The following is a 23,043-nucleotide window of genomic DNA, read 5'->3' on the forward strand; positions in this document are numbered from 1 at the left end:
GCCATAAATGTACCCGCGATGCCCGCGACGCGATGCTCCGATTTCCCATAGGAATCAATGTTAAATGCCCGCGATGGACCCGATTTTACTGTTAAATGGCTCAATGACCCGATTTGGCCATAGGAATCAATGTTAAATGGGCCACAGAGCCCATTAACCCTTAAATGGCCCCCCCAATTTTTAACGCCACCCCACGATCCACGTCAACCCGAAGCGTGGCGAGCGCAGCGAGCCCGCGAGGGGCGGCGGTACGCGTCCTCCGACCTTTTCATGCCCTACTATCCACGTCGGCGTGGAGTTGAGAATAGAATAGTGTGGCGAGCGCAGCGAGCCACCGAGCCCGAAGCGTGGCGAGCGCAGCGAGCCCCGCGAGGGGACGCGGATACCTTCACAGGTAAACGCGTCCCCTCGCGGGCTTCACAGGTGTCCGTGGCCACGCGCACACCTGTGAAGCCCGCGAGGGGACGCGTATAACTGTGAAGGTATCCGCGTCCTCTCGCGGGGCTCGCTGCGCTCGCCACGCTTCGGGCTCGGTGGCTCGCTGCGCTCGCCACACTATTCTATTCTCAACTCCACGCCGACGTGGATAGTAGGGCATGAAAAGGTCGTAGGACGCGTACCGCCGCCCCTCGCGGGCTCGCTGCGCTCGCCACGCTTCGGGTTCGCGTTGATCGTGGGGTGGCGTTAAAAATTTTGGTGGCCATTTAAGACTTCAGGGGGACTATTAGGGCTCTGTGGCCCATTTAACATTGTTTCCTATGTAAAAATCGCGGGCATTGAGGCATTTAACGCTAAAATCGCGGTCAATCTTCCTTTTTAACATTGTTCCCTATGGGAAAATCGCGGTAATCGCGGGTACCCGATTTTGATGTACCCGCGATGCCCGCGATTTTACCCCCGATGCCCGCGATTTCAATCGTGGGCGCCGTTCTAGGTAAAGAGTACCACATCACTACTGCTACTCTCAGTGCCAGCCACGCCCACCGCATCTAACTGTTGCCCTCTCTACCATAGGGCAGCCCAACCATATTACCCCATTACTGCTACTCTCAGTGCCAGTAAATGCTGGTCATGCTGGGATGTGTAGTTCAACAACAGCTGGAGAGTCAAAGTTAGCCATCACTGGTCTCTACTAAGCCATAAATGTGAGGGGCAGAGGAAGGGAGTGTAACATGGCTTGTATGGGTCATAGTTTGGGTGAGTACTACCATATAGTCCCCTGTAGGAGTCAGACTGGTAGGACTGGCCTCGTATATTTGTTTAAGGTTTGTCTTGCAAATTTCTCTCTGAGTAACCAAATGAGCGTTGGGTGCAGGAGGCAGCTGCTGGGCCGCAGGGAGCTGTAGTGTAATATTACACACAATCACCACCATTCCCAGGTCACAAGAATGTTTCCCGTAATAGTGAGCTATACAAGAATCGCCAGCACTCCCCCGGATAAAGCTCCGTCACCATTGCTAATCCCTACACCTGTCCCTCACAGCAGCACGTGGATCCGGACTCACTGCAATGAGCACAGCTGTCTGCATACACATCAGCTGCAGTGACCATGTCAGTGTGGCCTGGGGTCCCAGACGTGTCACAGGATCTGTGGGCGAACGATGCACAGGCTCTCCCACAGGAGGCCACACTTGGATTGGACAATGGCAGCACTGCCACTAGAGCAGTGGTTCCCAACCTGGGGTACTAGTACCCCTGGGGGTACTTTGCAGACCTGTTGGGGGTACTTCAAAAGAATATTGATAATGGCGGAAACATAAAAAGAAGTTTCCAGATGGTGGAAAAAATCTCCCATTGCCATTGAGACAAACCACGTTGCATCATATTTGGTTCCGACAGCAGCTCATTAGCATCTCCTCCTGCTTTTGCCTGACCAGCAATCCACTGGGAGCTCCCCCGGCTGCCCTCAGACATCAGCGATCTGACCCGGGTGGAGGAAATAGTGGCTTTAATTCTACATTGGGAACCCCGAACACAGCCATGGGCCAGACACAAAGGGAACGGATTCTTGACCACACACTACTCCTCCGTTACTCCTTAATATAAGTACTCACGTACTACTTACTTCCACTTCACTCAGAAGTTCTGTGGATATTTCAAATTAAGAGGAGGGGGTACTCATAAATGAAAAGCCTAATCAAGGGGTACGGGAGAGAAAAAAGGTTGGGAACCACTGCACTAGAGCATTCTGCATATTGGTGGATTCTACTACATTTATGGACGACTGAGCACATCACTAAGGCCCTTTAACAGTGTTCTTCCGTAATGATATAGTACAGGGTCCTCAGACCATTTTGCTCTGTGATCCAATCTGACAATACAAATAATGACAGGACCCCAGCAAGTTACTGCTGTGGAGACACAGAGTGATGGGAGGAGTCTGATATATCATAACCCATCACGTCACACGTGTAGTCAGCAGACAGCACATACATGGCAGCACTGTGGAGGCACATAGTGATGGGAGGAGTCTAATATACCATAACCCATCAAATCACACGTGTAGTCAGCAGACAGCACATACATGGCAGCATTGTGGAGGCACAGAGTGATGGGAGGAGTCTAATATACCATAATAACCCATCACATCACACGTGTAGTCAGCAGACAGCACATACATGGCAGCATTGTGGAGGCACAGAGTGATGGGAGGAGTCTGATATACCATAACCCATCACATCACAGGTGTAGTCAGCAGACAGCACATACATGGCAGCATTGTGGGGGCACAGAGTGATGGGAGGAGTCTGATATACCATAACCCATCACATGTGTAGTCAGCAGACAGCACATACATGGCAGCATTGTGGAGGCACAGAGTGATGGGAGGAGTCTAATATACCATAACCCATCACATCACACGTGTAGTCAGCAGACAGCACATACATGGCAGCATTGTGGAGGCACAGAGTGATGGGAGGAGTCTGATATACCATAACCCATCACATCACAGGTGTAGTCAGCAGACAGCACATACATGGCAGCATTGTGGGGGCACAGAGTGATGGGAGGAGTCTGATATACCATAACCCATCACATGTGTAGTCAGCAGACAGCACATACATGGCAGCATTGTGGAGGCACAGAGTGATGGGAGGAGTCTGATATACCATAACCCATCACATCACACGTGTAGTCAGCAGACAGCACATACATGGCAGCATTTTGGAGGCACAGAGTGATGGGAGGAGTCTGATATACCATAACCCATCACATCACATGTGTGGTCAGCAGACAGCACATACATGGCAGCATTGTGGAGGCACAGAGTGATGGGAGGAGTCTGATATACCATAACCCATCACATCACAGGTGTAGTCAGCAGACAGCACATACATGGCAACATGGCAGCATTGTGGAGGCACAGAGTGATGGGAGGAGTCTAATATACCATAACCCATCACATCACATGTGTAGTCAGCAGACAGCCCATACATGGCAGCATTGTGGAGGCACAGAGTGATGGGAGGAGTCTAATATACCATAACCCATCACATCACATGTGTGGTCAGCAGACAGCACATACATGGCAGCATTGTGGAGGCACAGAGTGATGGGAGGAGTCTGATATACCATAACCCATCACATCACACGTGTAGTCAGCAGAAAGCACATACATGGCAGCACTGTGGAGGCACAGAGTGATGGGAGGAGTGACTGAGATTAGAAAAGTCTCCAGCAACATGGAGTCGCGACCCCATGCTGAGAAGGTCGGCCGGGGGGGGGGGGGGGGCGGATCAGCCTGCCGGGGGGACGGACCAGCCTGCCGGGGGGGGACGGACCAGCCTGCCGGGGGGGGACGGACCAGCCTGCCGGGGGGGACGGACCAGCCTGCCGGGAGGGGGGACGGACCAGCCTGCCGGGGGGGACGGACCAGCCTACCGGGGGGGGGGACGGACCAGCCTGCCGGGGGGGGGGGACACAGACCAGCCTGCCGGGGGGGGGGGGGGGCAGACCAGCCTGCCGGGGGGACGGACCGACCAGCCTGCCGGGGGGGACGGACCAGCCTGCCGGGGGGGACGGACCGACCAGCCTGCCGGGGGGGGCCTGCCAGGGGGGGGGGCAGATCAGCCTGCTGGGGGGGGCGGATGAGCCTGCCGGGGGGGACGGACCAGCCTGCCGGGGGGGGGGGGGACGGACCAGCCTGCCGGGGGGGGGGGACGGACCAGCCTGCCGGGGGGGGGACGGACCAGCCTGCCGGGGGGGGGGGACACAGACCAGCCTGCCGGGGGGGGACACAGACCAGCCTGCCGGGGGGGGGGGGGACAGACCAGCCTGCCGGGGGGGGGGGACCGACCAGCCTGCCGGGGGGACGGACCGACCAGCCTGCCGGGGGGGCCTGCCGGGGGGGGGGGGGGCAGATCAGCCTGCTGGGGGGGGACGGACCAGCCTGCCGGGGGGGGGGACGGACCAGCCTGCCGGGGGGGACGGACCAGCCTGCCGGGGGAGGACGGACCAGCCTGCCGGGGGGGGACGGACCAGCCTGCCAGGGGGGGACGGACCAGCCTGCCGGGGGGGACGGACCGACCAGCCTGCCGGGGGGGACGGACCGACCAGCCTGCCGGGGGGGGGGGGGGACCAGCCTGCCGGGGGGGGGGGGGGGCGGGATCAGCCTGCCGGGGGGACGGACCAGCCTGCCGGGGGGGGGATGGACCAGCCTGCCGGGGGGGGGGGGGGAATCAGCCTGCCGGGGGGGGGGGGGGGGGGGGGCGGATCAGCCTGCCGGGGGAGACGGACCAGCCTGCCGGGGGGGGGGGGGGGGATGGACCAGCCTGCCGGGGGGGGGGGGGGGGAAATCAGCCTGCCGGGGGGGGGGGGGGGGGGGACGGATCGGCCTGCAGGGGGAAGGATCAGCCTTCCGGGGGGGACGGACCAGCCTGCCGGGGGGGGGACGGACCAGCCTGCCGGGGGGGGGGGGGGCGGGCCAGCCTGCCGGGGGGGGGGGGGGGGCGGGATCAGCCTGCCGGGGGGGGGGGGGCGCGGATCAGCCTGCCGGGGGGACGGACCAGCCCGCCGGGGGGGGGGGATGGACCAGCCTGCCGGGGGGGGGGGGGGACGGGACGGACCAGCCTGCCGGGGGGGGGGGGGGGATCAGCCTGCCGGGGGGGGGGGGGGGGGGGGACGGATCGGCCTGCAGGGGATGCCGGGGGGGGGGGGGGGGGGGACGGATCGGCCTGCAGGGGGAAGGATCAGCCTTCCGGGGGGCGGATCTGGGGAAGTGGGGGGGACTGCCTACTGGGGGACGGATCATCTTGCCGGGGGACCATCTGCCTGCCGGGGGACAGAACTGCCTGCCGGGGGACTGATCGGGGGGGGGGGGGGGGGGACTGCCTGCCGGGGGACTGGCTTCTGGGCAGCGGTTGTACCATTGCAATAATCAGCCCATTCAGTGGTAGTAATTCATCTTCCCTGTGTAATGGCAGCGTTCAGGCCGCAACAGGCCCTATACCTTCCTACACATGGGGCAGGGTCTATCCCCCACCCGTACATTAGAGATGGTTCTGATACTTGGGCTGAGACAGGACAACTCCCAGCAGCACAAGGCACAGCCTGTAGGATATAGAAAGTACACAGCTGATATGACAATTGCTGCGGCCATTATGTCCCGCCTATGTGCTGATAGATCACAGATAAAACGCCTTCTGTTCCCAAGGCCACACACAGACCAGCTGTCATCTAGCAGCCCTCATCGCAGGATGGAAAGGTTGGCTGACTGCTAACAGAGAGCAGGCCTGAGCCAGATGTAACAGTGACCGCGCATTCTTGCACCCTATACTTATATGAGGACAGCGGGATGTGCTGGTCCCCGACATGTGACTGAGGACCAGTGACAGCACAGAACAGAGTCAGGGGAAGGGGGGTAATGTGGCAGCAATGCCCAGCGGGGAGCAGAGAGAGAGCCAGACTCCTCTGTATGTGTCATCATGCAGAGACCATATAAGGCAGAATGGAGCCACAAGTATGCAGGCTGGATAGCTCTATCTGTCCTCACAGTGCAGAATACTCATCTCCTGATATACTCTGTGCTGCTGGGGAGAGCTCTGCGGATAGAGGAGAACAACCATCTCTGCTGCAATCCACCAATCAGGCCTGTATGGTAGAGTGGCCAGTCGGAAGCCACTCCTTAGTAAGAAGCACATGGCAGCCCCCCCTGGAGTTTGCCAACATGCCCCTGAAGGACTCGCAGACCATGAGAAACACAAGTCTCTGTCTGATTAGACATAAAGTGTATAGTGCATCGTGCTGTGGGGATCAGGGGCAGGAACTGGGAGACTAGTCAGGTGAGGCATGGCGGTGGCAGCGTTGTGCTGTGGGGATCAGAGGCAGGAACTGGGAGACTAGTCAGGTGAGGCATGGTGGTAGCAGCATCGTGCTGTGGGGATCAGGGGCAGGAACTGGGAGACTAGTCAGGTGAGGCATGGTGGTGGCAGCGTCGTGCTGTGGGGATCAGGGGCAGGAACTGGGGGACTAGTCAGGGGAGGCATGGTGGTGGCAGCGTTGTGCTGTGGGGATCAGGGGTAGGAACTGGGAGACTAGTCAGATGAGGCATGGTGGTGGCAGCATCGCTGCGAGGATTAGTGGCAGGAACTGGGAGACTAGTCAGGGGAGGCATGGTGGTGGCAGCGTCGTGCTGTGGGGATCAGGGGTAGGAACTGGGGGACTAGTCAGGGGAGGCATGGTGGTGGCAGCGTCGTGCTGTGGGGATCAGGGGTAGGAACTGGGAGACTAGTCAGGTGAGGCATGGTGGTGGCAGCGTCGTGCTGTGGGGATCAGGGGCAGGAACTGGGGGACTAGTCAGGGGAGGCATGGTGGTGGCAGCGTCGTGCTGTGGGGATCAGGGGTAGGAACTGGGAGACTAGTCAGGTGAGGCATGGTGGTGGCAGAGTCATGCTGTAGGGATCAGGGGCAGGAACTGGGAGACTAGTCAGGTGAGGCATGGTGGTGGCAGCATCGCTGCGAGGATAAGTGGCAGGAACTGGGAGACTAGTCAGGGGAGGCATGGTGGTGGCAGCGTCATGCTGTGAGGATCAGCGGCAGGTACTGGGAGACTAGTCAGGTGAGGCATGGTGGTGGCAGCATCGCTGCGAGGATAAGTGGCAGGAACTGGGAGACTAGTCAGGGGAGGCATGGCGGTGGAAGAGTCATGCTGTGGAGACCAGCAGCAGGAACTGGGAGACTAGTCAGGTGAGGCTAGTCAGTACCTGCTGCTGATCCTCTCAGCGATGCTGCCACCACCATGGTGGCAGCATCGCTGCGAGGATCAGCGGCAGATACTAAGAGACTAGTTAGGTGAGGGCATGGTGGTGGATGCAGTATGCTGTGGGGATCAGCGACAGGTACTGGGAGACTAGTAAGGGGAGGCATGGTGGTGGAAGCGGCATGCTGTGGGGATCAGCTACAGGTACTAGGAGACTAGTCAGGTGAGGCATGGTGGTGGCAGAGTCGTGCTGTGGGGATCAGCGTCAGGAACTGGGAGACTAGTCAGATGAGGCATGGTGGTAGCAGCATCATGCTGTGGGGATCAGGGGCAGGAACTGGGGGACTAGTCAGGGGAGGCATGGTGGTGGCAGCGTCGTGCTGTGGGGATCAGGGGTAGGAAATGGGAGACTAGTCAGGGGAGGCATGGTGGTGGCAGCGTCATGCTGTGAGGATCAGCGGCAGGTACTGGGAGACTAGTCAGATGAGGCATGGTGGTGGCAGCATCGCTGCGAGGATTAGTGGCAGGAACTGGGAGACTAGTCAGGGGAGGCATGGCGGTGGAAGAGTCATGCTGTGGAGACCAGCAGCAGGAACTGGGAGACTAGTCAGGTGAGGCTAGTCAGTACCTGCCGCTGATCCTCGCAGCGATGCTGCCACCACCACGGTGGCAGCATCGCTGCGAGGATCAGCGGCAGGTACTGAGAGACTAGTTAGGTGAGGCATGGTGGTGGGCGCATCATGCTGTGGGGATCAGCGGCAGGAACTGGGGGACTAGTCAGGGGAGGCATGGTGGTGGAAGCGGCATGCTGTGGGGATCAGCAGCAGGTACTGGGAGACTAGTCAGGTAAGGCATGGTGGTGGCAGAGTCATGCTGTGGGGATCAGCGTCAGGAACTGGGAGACTAGTCAGGTGAGGCATGGCGGTGGCAGCATCGCTGAGAGGATCAGCGGCAGGAACTGGGAGACTAGTCAGATGAATGCAGCCATGTACAGAGACATCCTGGATGAGAACCTGCTACAGAGCGCTCCTGACCTCAGACTGGGGCGACGGTTCATCTTTCAGCAGGACAACAACCCTAAGCACACAGCCAAGATATGACAGGAGTGGCTTCAGGACAATGTTGGCACTGCCCTTGAGTGGGCCATGCAGAATATGATTGGACAACTCTGGAGAGATCTGGATATGGCTGTGCACCAAAGGAGCTTGAGAGGTCCTGCAAAGAGGAATGGGTGAAACTGCCCAAAGATATGTGTGCCAACCTTGTGGCATCATATTCAGAAAGACTTGAGGCTGTAATTGCTGCCAAAAGGTGTATAAAAGTAATGAGCAAAGGCTGTGAATACTTATGTAAATATGGTCTGCTAGTTTTGTCTTTGTAATACATTTGTAAAAACGTCCCAAAACTTTTCACACGGTCATTATGGGGTATAATTGTGTGGAATATTGAGGGGTGAAAAAAAGGTGGATTTTAATTACCTACCGGTAAATCCTTTTCTCAAAGACCATATGGGATACTGGGACTCTCAATACATTGGGGAAGAAGAGGTCCTCCACAGGAGACAGGCACATAGAACTTCCACGATGCGCCCACAGCTCTCGTGGAGTGCGCCTTCACAGAAGGCGGAACCGGTAGGCTGGAAACTCCATAAGCCTGACAATTGTAGCACAAATCCAACATGCAATCGATTGCTTCGAGGCTGGCAACCCTTTTTTCTGGGCATCATATAGCACAAAAAGACAATCAGCCGTTCTACCGACATGGACCCGAAGTGCCCAAACCACATCCAAGGATTCCGGAATCCCAGAGTGACCCACACTAGAGGGAACCACAATAGCCTGGTTCAGATGGAAAGCCGAAACAACCTTCGGTAAAAATTGCTGTTTTGTTCTCAGTTCTGCCCTATGTGCGTGAAACACCAGATAAGGACTCCTGCAAGATAAAGCACCGAACTCTGACACTCGCCAGCCAACGCCAGAAGCGCCACTGCCTGCCATATTAGGTACTTTCATTCAGTCAACTCAAGCGGTTCAAACCAAGATGACTGCAGAAACTGCAAGACCACATCTAGGTCCCAGGGTGCCGTAGGAGGCACAAAGGGGGGTTGAATCCTCAGAACCCTCTGAAGAAAGGTCTTTACTTCCGGAATGCCAGGCAAGTTTTTTTGAAAGAAAATGGAAAGAGCCGAAATCTGTACCTTCAAGGAGCCCAGACATAGGCCCAGGTCCAAGCCTGACTCCAGGAACTACAGAAAGCGTTCCAGTTTAAAATCCGCAGGTGGAAAGGAATTGGTTTCACACCAGGCCACATACCTTCTCCAGATCTTATGGTAATGGTAAGCCGGTACCGGTTTCCTCTTCTGGGTCATGGTGGTAATGACAGAAGCTTGAAGAGCCATCCAGGCTAAAATCTGCCTCTGAACCTCCAGGCCATCAAACAAAGCTGCCCTAAGTCCTGGTAAACGAAGGGCCCTTGAGTGAGCAAGTTGACCACGAGAGGTAGACGCCTCTAAGACCATGGCCTGAAGATCCGCATACCACGCCCTTCGAGGTCAGTCCGGGGTCCTCCAGAATTGCATTCACTCCATGGCTTAGAATCCTTTTAAACACACCCTCTTTTCAAGGGCTTAGGAGGGAACAGCTACACCAGGACGTACGACCAATTCATAGTTTGCGCATTCACTGCCTCTGCCTGAGGGTCCCTGGACCTGGAGCAATATCTTTCCACTTTCCTGTTGACCCTGTATGCCATCAGATCTATCTGCAGCAACCCCCACAGATCCACAATGCGAGCAAACACCTGGGGACTGAGACTCCACTCTCATGGGTGCAAGTCGTCACGGCTGAGGAAGTCCGATTCCCAGTTGTCTACATCCAGAATAAAGATGGCCGATATCGCCAAGGCATGAGACTCCGCAGACGCCAACTTAGAAAATGCAACCCCATCACAAAACATACACATAAAAAACACTAAAAAGAGTCAGTGTGAAAGTGTATAAAAGCCACAGCTCTGCTCTTAAGTTTACAAACTTTTGCTTGGGTTAATTTGGGTAGTTTATGTTGTCATTATGATTTAAAAAGAGCAAACCCAGTTGTTTGACAATAAATGGCGTCACCCAACCACTAACCATGAGTGAGAAACGTTTGTGAGTTATCAGTCATATTCTCTGACATGGCCAGAAAATCACAGATTCTGCTACGGTAGGAAACTTATGAGCACAACTGTATGTGTAGTCTCTAACACTTATGTGTGCCCAAGAAAGCTTAACAAGCAAGTGGGGAAAGGACCCAGAGATACTGAGGGGACCAGCACACCCTTAACCTTAGCCCCCAGATTGAGGAGCTGGTTTGCAGGAATATATATCTATATACACAGAATATATACACAAGTATGTGCAACATCTCAAACACCCAAATGAGCGTTTTTAGCGCTATTTCCCTTGCTGTCTCTGCTACAGACCTCTTACACTCATCATGAGACTGTCAGAACCGCTAAGGAGTGTCTGCTGCTGTATAATGGCGTTCACAGCATGCAGGGAGAAACAGGAGTTTCACGCCCAGAGAGCTGGGTCCCCGTTTTGAGTAAGCCCCGCCCCTTACAATGGCGCTGGTGCTTTCACTAATCTTTATAGTGGCGCTGTTGCTATAGTTAGCAGAATGTAAAACACATGCCCTGGTGGTCCAGTGGCAGTGTAAAGCATCCAGTGTGAGCAGGGGGCCACGCAGTCCCTGTGCAGGGACACTGCCATCGCCACCATTTTGCCACACAATAAACCGGGGTATCCCACTGAGGAGACCCTGGGTAACACTCACCACTGACATCTTCGGTCAGAGCCAGGGGTGTGCGGCAAGCTGGGGGTGTGAAGCACTGCAATGTGATACCCGCAACGACAAGCACCCACACAGGACAGTGGTCCTGCAGCAGGGACCGTTCAGTACCTTGTAAGGCCTGCAACTGTACCCCTCCCCTGGCTTCCAACGAAGCAGGGAGCTGTTTAAGTCCAAAACAGGCTCCCATAAATAATAAATGGGCACATTTTTCTAAACTGACTTGTGGGAGGGGAAGTAGAGGGGAGGAGACAGTACACCCACTATGAAGACATTTTATGTGCCTGTCTCCTGCGGAGGACCTCTTCTTCCTCCAATGTATTGAGAATCCCAGTATCCCATATGGATGATAGAAAAATGTATTTCATTTTGGAATAAGGGTAGAACATAGCACTGTTGGGAAAGTGAAGCGCTGTGAATAGTTTGCAGATGCTTTGTATATAATACACAGGTGATGGATAGGTGCTGTGCGAGTCGTATATAATGGGGAACGCTGGCGCATTGTTAGGTCATTTCCAGCACATGATATTCATAGGATATAAGTTAGCATCACTGTGATTTGCAGGGTGCAGTGTAACGCTGGGCCCACACACAAACATTTGTGGCCAATCTGTGTGGAAATGCCAATGTATGAAATGCTCCCAAAGCCTGGGACATGGTTCCAATGATTGTTTGGCTGGATGTGCTGAAGGAGGCCACTGTAATGTGTCTGCGTTTGTCACCATGTGCTTGCTTGTGATTTGCTCTGTTAAGGCCCCATACACTACAATGATACATCTGATGCTAAAATTCCCCTGGATCTTCCCGTGAGTGATTCCAGAGGATTTGGTACTTTGGTGTCATTTTTTGTATAAGATAGATCTCATGGTATACAGTTGTACCAAACGATATATGTGATGGGCTGGGTTAGAAACATCCGTCAAACCTCCTGCGATATATCGCATACAATATATCACAGGCGCAAAGAGCACTCCATTTTCCATCCGACTCCGATATATCACAGGTGCAGTACGACCGACCTAGGGGCTCCTATCCGGCACTCACAGGACCGCACATCGGAATGGATGGAAAACACAATCGATGTGGCACTTTTCAGACAATATATCGCACCGAAACATCAAAATCGTATGAAATCGTGCAAAATCGTTGTAGTGTATGGGGGCCTTCACATTACTAGATCTTTATTGGCACCAGATAGATTGGGCAGATAAGTGTGTAGGTGTGGGATTGTGTGTGTGTATTTATGTGGGGCCATAAGCTGTCTACAGAAAGTGTGCAGAGTTCATAGTGGGAAGACAGAAATATAGCAGTCTAGACGGAACGTAAAGCAGGCAGCCAGCCAGTTACAGTATGGACAATGCACCTAACAGAACTCACAATTACTAAAGGCCCCCATACATTGCTCCGACTTGTACCTACAGTATGGGGATATTACCTATACAGGAAGTTTTGGAAAGTTGGCTCCTGGCAGCTAGGCGGCCAATAGCGTGATTCGGAGTGAGAAGCGCTGAATATGAACAATTATCGCTTGTCGGTGTAGTGATATTACGGGCGTTCGGTTCTTTTTTTGTAAAGTACGTGGAGGCTACTGGAGAAGAGGACAGAACTACTATCAAGATAGGTAAGATCTGGCGGAGTGGGCTCCGAATGGAATATACTTTTTTTTCCTGCTGTGTATGTTTTATTGGTTCTGCTGTGGAACTAGAAGTCTCAGCATGGCCATTAATGCCCTGCATGCTGGGACTTGTGGTTCTCCAAGTCCCATTATGCGGTGGAGGCTTGCTGGGACTCATTGTTCCACAGCAGAACCCAGTGGTTTAGTCTATTTTTTACACAAAGATCAGCCCGGGGGGGGGGGGCTCCTCTACTTCATTGGGGGGGGGGGGGGGGGGGGGGTCCCCACTTCCCCAGGGTCCCTGTCTGTGCTGACCAGTCAGGAGGTAATATTTTGGCCAGGGGGACTTGTATAAAAAGTCTCCCCCCAGCTGTGGCATTACCCTGCTGGCTGGTTGGGCCCAATGCCAGATACTGAAATACGGAGGACCCCTAGTAATTTTGTCCCCCGTATTTTGGGAACCAGGGCGGCCATTGAGCCTGGTGCTGGTTTAAAAAAAAAACAATGAAACCCTACACAGTTTGTTCCCTGATTTTTAAAACTAGGACTGGCTCTTTGACCCCGGGGCTGGTTATGGCATTTGGGGCCTTCAACCCACGCCGACTTTTTAAATTATTTATTTTTCTATATTTTTATTACACTGAAGCCTGCAATTTACCGGCTGTTAGCGGCCGTATCCCACTCATTTTTGGTCGTATTTTCGATACAGCCGTTATCTGTTATTAGGCATCACCAATCTTTTGAATGGTGATTTTTATTAGTTTTCGGTCGATGGCGTATACATTCGTAAATACGAATGTGCCATCAATACAAATACGAATTGGTGTATTTTTGGCATCGTAAATGCCAAAAATATGAATACGCCTAAAAAATTTGTATTTACTCATCATCCGCTCGACACGCTTCGGGCTCGGTGGCTCGCCACACTATTTAAAGTCAACTCCACGCCGACGTGGATAGTGGGGGTATGAAAGGGTCGGAGGATGCGTACCGGCTGCGCTCGCCACGCTTCTGTTGACGTCAATAGTGGGGTGGCGTTAACAATGGGGGGGCATTAACCATACTTTATAACCATATACAATGAGAAATTGGCCATATTGGCCCATTTCCCATTGTTCCCGATGTAAAAGCGGGTTGATTGCGTCGATAGCATCGCGGCCCATTATAATGGGCCGCGACCGACGCGATCAACCCGATTTTAACTTTAAAAATAATTTAACATTATTCTCTATAGGAAAATCGTGTTGATCGCGTCGGTCGCATCGCGGCCCATTATAATGGGCCGCGATGGACCCGATCAACGCGATTTTCTCTTTTACCGGCAAATACACTGGTGATTGACAGAAAATCGGGTTCATCGCGTCGATCACATGCCTTAAGTACCTTAAACTTAAGGCATGCAATCAACCCGACGGGCGCCGTGCTAGGAAACAAGTACCCAATTATCATATACTATTACAGTCATTCTCTTTGTTTATGTGTGTCTATGTCTGTACATCTGTCTAGTATCCATTTTAAGAAATGTACCATTAAAAGTTACATTTTAGTACACTTTAATTAAATCCGGGCACTTTCCCAGCCCCTAGAAATTGTTATACTAGCACTCATCCCTAAGATTACTTTTATGTAATCATTTTTCATTTCCATGCCCCAACAAAAGAGAGTATTTTTTCCTTTTGTTCCATATTGTCTTGTACTGTTGTTCCTTATTTTCGGGACTATGTAAAAACCGGACCGGACTAAACCCCGGACTGCCGGACAGGACATCAAAATCTGCAGTCCGGAGCTTGTAGGGTCCGGTCCGGGGGGTGTCCTGTCCAGGGGTGTCTTGTCCGGGGGGGGTCCCTGTGATAGCGATCACAAGGGACATGGGGGAGGGGAGATTACAGCCTCCCGGGGTGGTCCGGACCGTCCGGTTTTTGCTACATGCCAGGACCATTAAGGGAGGCTTTATTCTACCCCCCCCTCCTCTACCTGGTGACAGGTGTGACAGGCAGCCCCCCCCCGGACAGGACACCCCCGGACAGGACACCCCCCGGACCGGAGGCTACAAAATGCAGAGTTTGATGTCCGGTCCGGCAGTTTTGTGTTGGTCCGGTTTTCACCCATACCCCTTATTTTCTGCCTTTTTCACTCCTCTATGTATTGTCAGGCGCTGGAGAGCCCTTGTGGCGTCATATAAATACACCATAATAATAATAATAATCCCTACTGTAAGGTATAGGACACAGCTCCCGGGGGTACTACCCCTATACCTCACAGTAGGGATCACGCTGTAATAACAGCACATTATATACATATATATAATACACAGGGGATGTATAGCTGCTCTGTAAGGACTATATAATGAGGATCACTGTGATCCCTACTGTAAGGTATAGGACACCGCTCCCGGGGCACATGTAATACCCCTATACCTCACAGTAGGGATCACGCTGTAATAACAGCACATTATATACATATATATAAAATACACAGGTGATGTATAGCTGCTCTGTAAGGACTATATAATGAGGATCACTGTGATCCCTACTGTGAGGTAAAGGACACAGCTCCCGGGGTACATGTACTACCCCTATACCTCACAGTAGGGATCACGCTGTAATAACACAGTACCCGGCATGCCCCGCGCTCCTCACCCGGTCTCCGGTGCCCGCTGCTGCCGTCCTCGGGTAACTCTTTTTCGGATACTGACTGACTACGCTACGTGACCGCACTGACCAATCGCGTGTCGCTTTGGAGTAAGCAGCCAATGAAGCGCTTTATCCCGCCCCTAGCAGCTCAGAGTGACTGACAGGCAGCTGCTTGTTAACCCTCCATCTGCCGGAGCCTCCTGGTGCTGTATGACAGGGACAGGTGGCCGCACCGTGGGAACACTATGGGGGCCGTGCCTGTACAGGGAGACAGGGGACACTATGGGGGCCGTGCCTGTACAGGGAGACAGGGGACACTATGGGGGCCGTGCCTATATAGGGAGACAGGGGACACTATGGGGGCCGTGCCTATACAGGGAGACAGGGGACACTATGGGCATAGTACCTGTACAGGGAGACAGGGGACACTGGGGGCCGTGCCTGTACAGGGAGACAGGGGACACTATGGGGACAGCACCTGTACAGGGAGACAGGGGACACTATGGGGGCAGTGGACAGGGGACACTATCTGTACAGGGTACACTATGGGGGCCGTGCCTGTACAGGGAGACAGGGGACACTATGGGGACAGCACCTGTACAGGGAGACAGGGGACACTATGGGGGCAGTGGACAGGGGACACTATCTGTACAGGGTACACTATGGGGGCCGTGCCTGTACAGGGAGACAGGGGACACTATGGGGACAGTACCTGTACAGGGAGACAGGGGACACTACGGGGACAGTACCTGTACAGGGAGATGGGACACTATGGGGACAGTACCTGTACAGGGAGACAGGGGACACTATGGGGGCTGTGCCTATACAGGGGACACTATGGGGACAGTACCTGTACAGGGAGACAAGGGACACTATGGGGACAGTGCCTGTACAGGGAGACAGGGGACACTATGGGGACAGTGCCTGTACAGGGAGACAGGGGACACTACGGGGACAGTACCTGTACAGGGAGACGGGACACTATGGGGACAGTACCTGTACAGGGAGACAGGGGACACTATGGGGGCTGTGCCTATACAGGGGACACTATGGGGACAGTACCTGTACAGGGAGACAGGGGGACACTATGGGGACAGTGCCTGTACAGGGAGACAGGGGACACTATGGGGGCAGTGCCTATACAGGGAGACATGGGACACTATGGGGACAGTGCCTGTACAGGGAGACAGGGGACACTATGGGGACAGTGCCTGTACAGGGAGACAGGGGACACTATGGGGACAGTGCCTGTACAGGGAGACAGGGGACACTATGGGGGCAGTGCCTATACAGGGAGACAGGGGACACTATGGGGACAGTGCCTGTACAGGGAGACAGAGGACACTATGGGGGCAGTACCTGGACAGGGGACACCATGGGGACAGTACCTGTACAGGGAGACAGGGGACACTATGGGGACAGTACCTGTACAGGAAGACAGGGGACACAGGACACTATGGGGACAGTACCTGTACAGGAACACAGGGGACACTATGGGGGCTGTGCCTATATACTGAGACGGGGACACAATGGGGGCAGTACCTATATAGGGGAGACAGGGGACACTATGGGGGCAGTACCTATATAGGGAGACGGGACACTATGGTGGCAGTACCTATATAGGGAGACGGGACACTATGGTGGCAGTACCTGTACAGGAACACAGGGGACACTATGGGGGCTGTGCCTATATAGACAGACAGGGGACACAATGGGGGCAGTACCTATATAGGGGAGACAGGGGGCACTATGGCGACAGTACCTATATAGGGAGACAGGGGACATAATTGGGGCTATCCCTATTCAGGGCACTATGGGGACAGTACCTGAATAGGGAGACAGAGGACACTATGGGGACCGCACTTCTATAGGGAGTCAGGGGACACTGTGGAGGCAGTACATATATATAGGGGAACTGTGGACACTATTGGGACAGTCCTATATAAGAGAGACATAGGACACTATGGGGGCAGTAGCTATATAGGGAGACAGTGGACACCATTGGGACAGTCCTATATAGGGGAGACAGTCGCTATATAGGGAGACAGGGGACACTGTGGGGGCTGTGCCTATACACCAAGACAGGGGACACTATTGAGCCCGTACCTATATAGGGGAGACAGGGGACACTATGGGGGCAGTACCTAAGTAGGGGAGACAGGAGACACTATGGGGGCTGTGCCTATATAGGGGAGACAGGGGAAACTATGGGGACAGTACCTATATAGGGAGACAGGGGATATAATGGGAGCTATGCCTATACAGGGCACTATGGGGACATTACCTGCATAGGGAGAGAGGGGACACTATGGGGACAGCACTTCTATAGAGAGACAGGGGACACTATGAAGGCAGTACCTATATAGGGGAGACAGGGGAAACTATGGGGCAGTACCTATATAGGGGAGACAGGGGACACTATGGGGACAGTACCTATATAGGGAGACAGGGGACACTAAGTGGGTAGTACCTATAAAGGGAGACAGGGGACACTATGGGGACAGTACCTATAAAGGGAGACAGGGGACACTATGGGGACAGTACCTATATAGGGAGACAGGGAACACTATAGTGGCAATACCTATATAGGGAGACACCGGACACTATGCGGACAGTGCATATATAGGGAGATAGGGACACTATGGGGACAGTACATATATAGGAGAGACGGGGACACTACATATATAGGGCAGACAGGGAACACTATGGGGACAGCACCTATATAAGCAGGGGACACTATGGTGGCAGTACCGATATAGGGAGACAGGGGACACTATGGCGGCAGTACCTATAAAGGAAGACAGGGGACACTATGGTGGCAGTACCTATATAGGGAGATGGGGACACTATAGGGGCAGTAACTATATTGGGAGACAGGGGACACAATGGGGACAGTACCTATATAGGGAGACAGGGGACACTATGGGGACAGTACCTTTATAGGGAGACAGGGGAAACTATGGGGGCTGTGTCTGTAGGGGAGATAGGGGACACTATGGAGACAGAACTTATATAGGGAGACAGGACAATATGGAGGCAGTACCTATGTAGTGGAGTCAGGGAACACTATGGAGGCAGTACATATATAGGGGAGACGGGACACTACGGAGCCAGTACATATATAGGGGAGACAGGGGACACTATGGGGACAGTACCTATATAGTGGAGACAGGGGACACTATGGAGGCAGTACCTATATAGTGGAGACAGGGGACACTATGGAGGCAGTACCTATATAGGGGAGATGGGGACAGTACATATATAGGGGAGACAGGGGACACTATGGAGCCAGTACTTATATAGGGGAGACAGGGGACAGTACCTATATAGGGGAGACGGGGGACATTATGGGGGCAGTAGCTATATAGGGAGACAGGGGACACTATGGGGGCTGTGCCTATACATGGAGACAGGGGACAATAACTATATAGTGAGACACTATGGGGACAGTACCTATATAGGGGAGAAAGGGGACACTATGGAGACAGCACCTATATAGGCAGACAGGGGACACTATGGGGGCTGTGTCTATTATGGGGAGACAGGGGACACTATGGGGACAGTGCCTGTACAGGGAGACAGGGGACACTATGGGGACAGTACCTGGACAGGGGACACTATGGGGACAGTACCTGTACAGGGAGACAGGGGACACTATGGGGACAGTACCTGTACAGGAAGACAGGGGACACTATGGTGGCTGTGCCTATACGGGGAGACGGGACAATATGGGGACAGTACCTGTACAGGAACACAGGGGACACTATGGGGGCTGTGCCTATATAGTGAGACAGGGGACACAATGGGGGCAGTACCTATATAGGGGAGACAGGGGGCACTATGGCGACAGTACCTATATAGGGAGACAGGGGACATAATGGGGGCTATCCCTATTCAGGGCACTATGGGGACAGTACCTGAATAGGGAGACAGGGGACACTATGGGGACCGCACTTCTATAGGGAGTCAGGGGACACTATGGAGGCAGTACATATATATAGGGGAACTGTGGACACTATTGGGACAGTCCTATATAAGGGAGACAGGGGACACTATGGTGGCAGTAGCTATATAGGGAGACAGTGGACACCATTGGGACAGTCCTATATAGGGGAGACAGTCGCTATATAGGGAGACAGGGGACACTCTGGGGGCTGTGCCTATACACCAAGACAGGGGACACTATTGAGCCCGTACCTATATAGGGGAGACAGGGGACACTATGGGGGCAGTACCTAAGTAGGGGAGACAGGAGACACTATGGGGGCTGTGCCTATATAGGGGAGACAGGGGAAACTATGGGGACAGTACCTATATAGGGAGACAGGGGATATAATGGGAGCTATGCCTATACAGGGCACTATGGGGACAGTACCTGTATAGGGAGAGAGGGGACACTATGGGGACAGCACTTCTATAGAGAGACAGGGGACACTATGAAGGCAGTACCTATATAGGGGAGACAGGGGACACTATGGGGACAGTACATATATAGGGAGACAGGGGACACTATGAAGGCAGTACCTATATAGGGGAGACAGGGGACACTACCTATATAGGGAGACAGGGGACACTAAGTGGGTAGTACCTATAAAGGGAGACAGGGGACACTATGGGGACAGTACCTATAAAGGGAGACAGGGGACACTATGGGGACAGTACCTATATAGGGAGACAGGGAACACTATGGTGGCAATAACTATATAGGGAGACACCGGACACTATGCGGAAAGTGCATATATAGGGAGACAAGGGACACTATGGGGACAGTACATATATAGGAGAGACATGGACACTACATATATAGGGGAGACAGGGGACACTATGGGGACAGCACCTATATAAACAGGGGACACTATGGTGGCAGTACCTATATAGGGAGAAAGGGGACACTATGGGGGCAGTACCTATATAGGGGAGACAGGGGACACTATGGGGGCAGTACCTATATAGGGAGACAGGGGACATTATGGGGGCTGTGCATAAATAAGGGAGACAGGGGACACTAACAATATAGGGAGACATGGGACACTATGGTGACAGTACCTATATAGGGAGACAGGGGACACTATGGTGACAGTACCTATATAGGGAGACAGGGGACACTATGGGGGCAGTACCCATATAGGAAGACAGGGGACAGTACCTATATAGGGAGACGGGATGCTATGGTGGCAGTACCTATATAGGGAGACAGGAAACTATGGTGACAGTACCTATAAAGGAAGACAGGGGACACTATGGGGGCAGTACCTATATAGGGAGACGGGACACTATGGTGGCAGTACCTATATAGGGAGACGGGACACTATGGTGGCAGTACCTATATAGGGAGACGGGGACACTATAGGGGCAGTAACTATATAGGGAGACAGGGGACACAATGGGGACAGTACCTATATAGGGAGACAGGGGACACTATGGGGGCAGTACCTATATAGGGAGACAGGGGAAACTATGCGGACAGTGCATATATAGGGAGACAGGGGACACTATGCGGACAGTACCTATATAGGGAGACAGGGGACACTAAGGGGGCAGTATTTTTATAGGGAGACAGGGGAAACTATGGGGGCTGTGTCTGTAGGGGAGTCAGGGGACACTATGGAGGCAGTACATATATAGGGGAGACAGGGGACACTATGGGGACAGTACCTATATAGTGGAGACATGGGACACTATGGGGACAGTACCTATATAGTGGAGACAGGGGACACTATGGAGCCAGTACTTATATAGGGGAGACAGGGGACACTATGGGGACAGTACCTCTATAGGGGAGACAGGGGACAGTACCTATATAGGGGAGACGGGGGACATTATGGGGGCAGTAGCTATATAGGGAGACAGGGGACACGATGGGGGCTGTGCCTATACATGGAGACAGGGGACAATAACTATATAGGGAGACACTATGGGGACAGTAACTATATAGGGGAGAAAGGGGACACTATGGAGCCAGTAACTATATAGGGTAGACTATGAGGGCAGTAGCTATATAGGGGAGATATTGGGCACTATGGAGACAGCACCTATATAGGCAGACAGGGGACTGTGTCTATTATGGGGAGACAGGGGACACTATGGGGGCAGTAGCTATATAGGGAGACAGGGGACACTATGGGCGAAGTACCTATATAGGGGAGACAGGGGAAACTATGGGGGCAGTACATATATAGGGGAGACAGGGGAAACTATGGGGGCAGTAGCTATATAGGGGAGACAGGGGACAGCACCTATATAGGGAGACAGGGGACACTATGGGGACAGTACCTATATAGGGGAGACAGGGGACAGTACCTATATAGGGGAGACGGGACACTATGGGTAGGCCTGGGTGTATATGGATGTAGGGACATAGGCCTGGCTGTAGATACTATGGTTGTAGGGACACAGGCCTGGCTGTAGATACTATGGATGTAGGGACACAGGCCTGGCTGTAGATACTATGGTTGTAGGGACACAGGCCTGGCTGTAGATACTATGGATGTAGGGACACAGGCCTGGCTGTAGATACTATGGATGTAGGGACACAGGCCTGGCTGTAGATACTATGGATGTAGGGACACAGGCCTGGCTGTAGATACTATGGATGTAGGGAGTCAGGCCTGGCTGTATATACTATGGATGTAGGGACACAGGCCTGGCAGTATAGACTATAGATGTAGGGACACAGGCCTGGCTGTATATACTATAGATGTTGGGACACAGGCCTGGCTGTATATACTATGGATGAAGGGACACAGGCCTGGCTGTAGATACTATGGATGTAGGGACACAGGCCTGGCTGTATAGACTATAGATGTAGGGACACAGGCCTGGCTGTATATTCTATAGATGTAGGGACACAGGCCTGGCTGTATATACTATAGATGTAGGGACACAGGCCTGGCTGTATATACTATAGCTGTAGGGACACAGGCCTGGCTGTATATACTATAGATGTTGGGACACAGGCCTGGCTGTATATACTATAGCTGTAGGGACACAGGCCTGGCTGTATATACTATAGATGTAGGGACACAGGCCTGGCTGTATATACTATAGCTGTAGGGACACAGGCCTGGCTGTATATACTATAGATGTTGGGACACAGGCCTGGCTGTATAGACTATAGCTGTAGGGACACAGGCCTGGCTGTATATACTATGGCTGTGGGGACACAGGCCTGGCAGTATATACTATAGATGTAGGGACACAGGCCTGGCTGTATATACTATGGCTGTAGGGACACAGGCCTGGCTGTATATACTATGGATGGAGGGACACAGGCCTGGCAGTATATACTATAGCTGTAGGGACACAGGCCTGGCTGTATATACTATAGCTGTAGGGACACAGGCCTGGCTGTATATACTATAGCTGTAGGGACACAGGCCTGGCTGTATATACTATGGCTGTAGGGACATAGGCCTGGCTGTATATACTATGGCTGTAGGGACACCGGCCTGGCAGTATAGACTATAAATGTAGGGACACAGGCCTGGCAGTATATACTATGGCTGTAGGGACACAGGCCTGGCTGTATATACTATGGATGTAGGGACATAGGCCTGGCTGTATATACTATGCCTGTAGGGACACAGGCCTGGCAGTATATACTATAGATGTAGGGACACAGGCCTGGCAGTAGGTTAGCCGCATACAGAGCAGGCCAAGCAGCCCTAGACTGGGACACACTCTGCACGCTATGAATAGGAGGCCCTGATACAGCAGGAGAGTAACTGGCTGCATACTAAAAACAGCCCAGCTTATTATTACCCACAGCTC

General features: G+C 53.3%; 1 protein-coding gene across 1 annotated transcript in view; it reads right to left on the bottom strand.

Moving 5' to 3' along the window:
* PBXIP1 (PBX homeobox interacting protein 1) overlaps window positions 1-23,043 on the bottom strand; it is a 36,670-nt gene that overhangs the window by 11,915 nt on the left and 1,712 nt on the right. Inside the window, exon 3 of the mRNA XM_083167200.1 lies at window positions 15,280-15,343. Coding sequence (XP_083023326.1) covers window positions 15,280-15,343 — 64 coding nt within the window. The remainder of the gene's footprint in view (window positions 1-15,279; window positions 15,344-23,043) is intronic.

Source organism: Crinia signifera, chromosome 12 (genome assembly GCF_055691185.1).
Source record: "Crinia signifera chromosome 12, ASM5569118v1, whole genome shotgun sequence".
In the NCBI taxonomy this organism is placed as follows: Eukaryota; Metazoa; Chordata; class Amphibia; order Anura; family Myobatrachidae; genus Crinia; species Crinia signifera.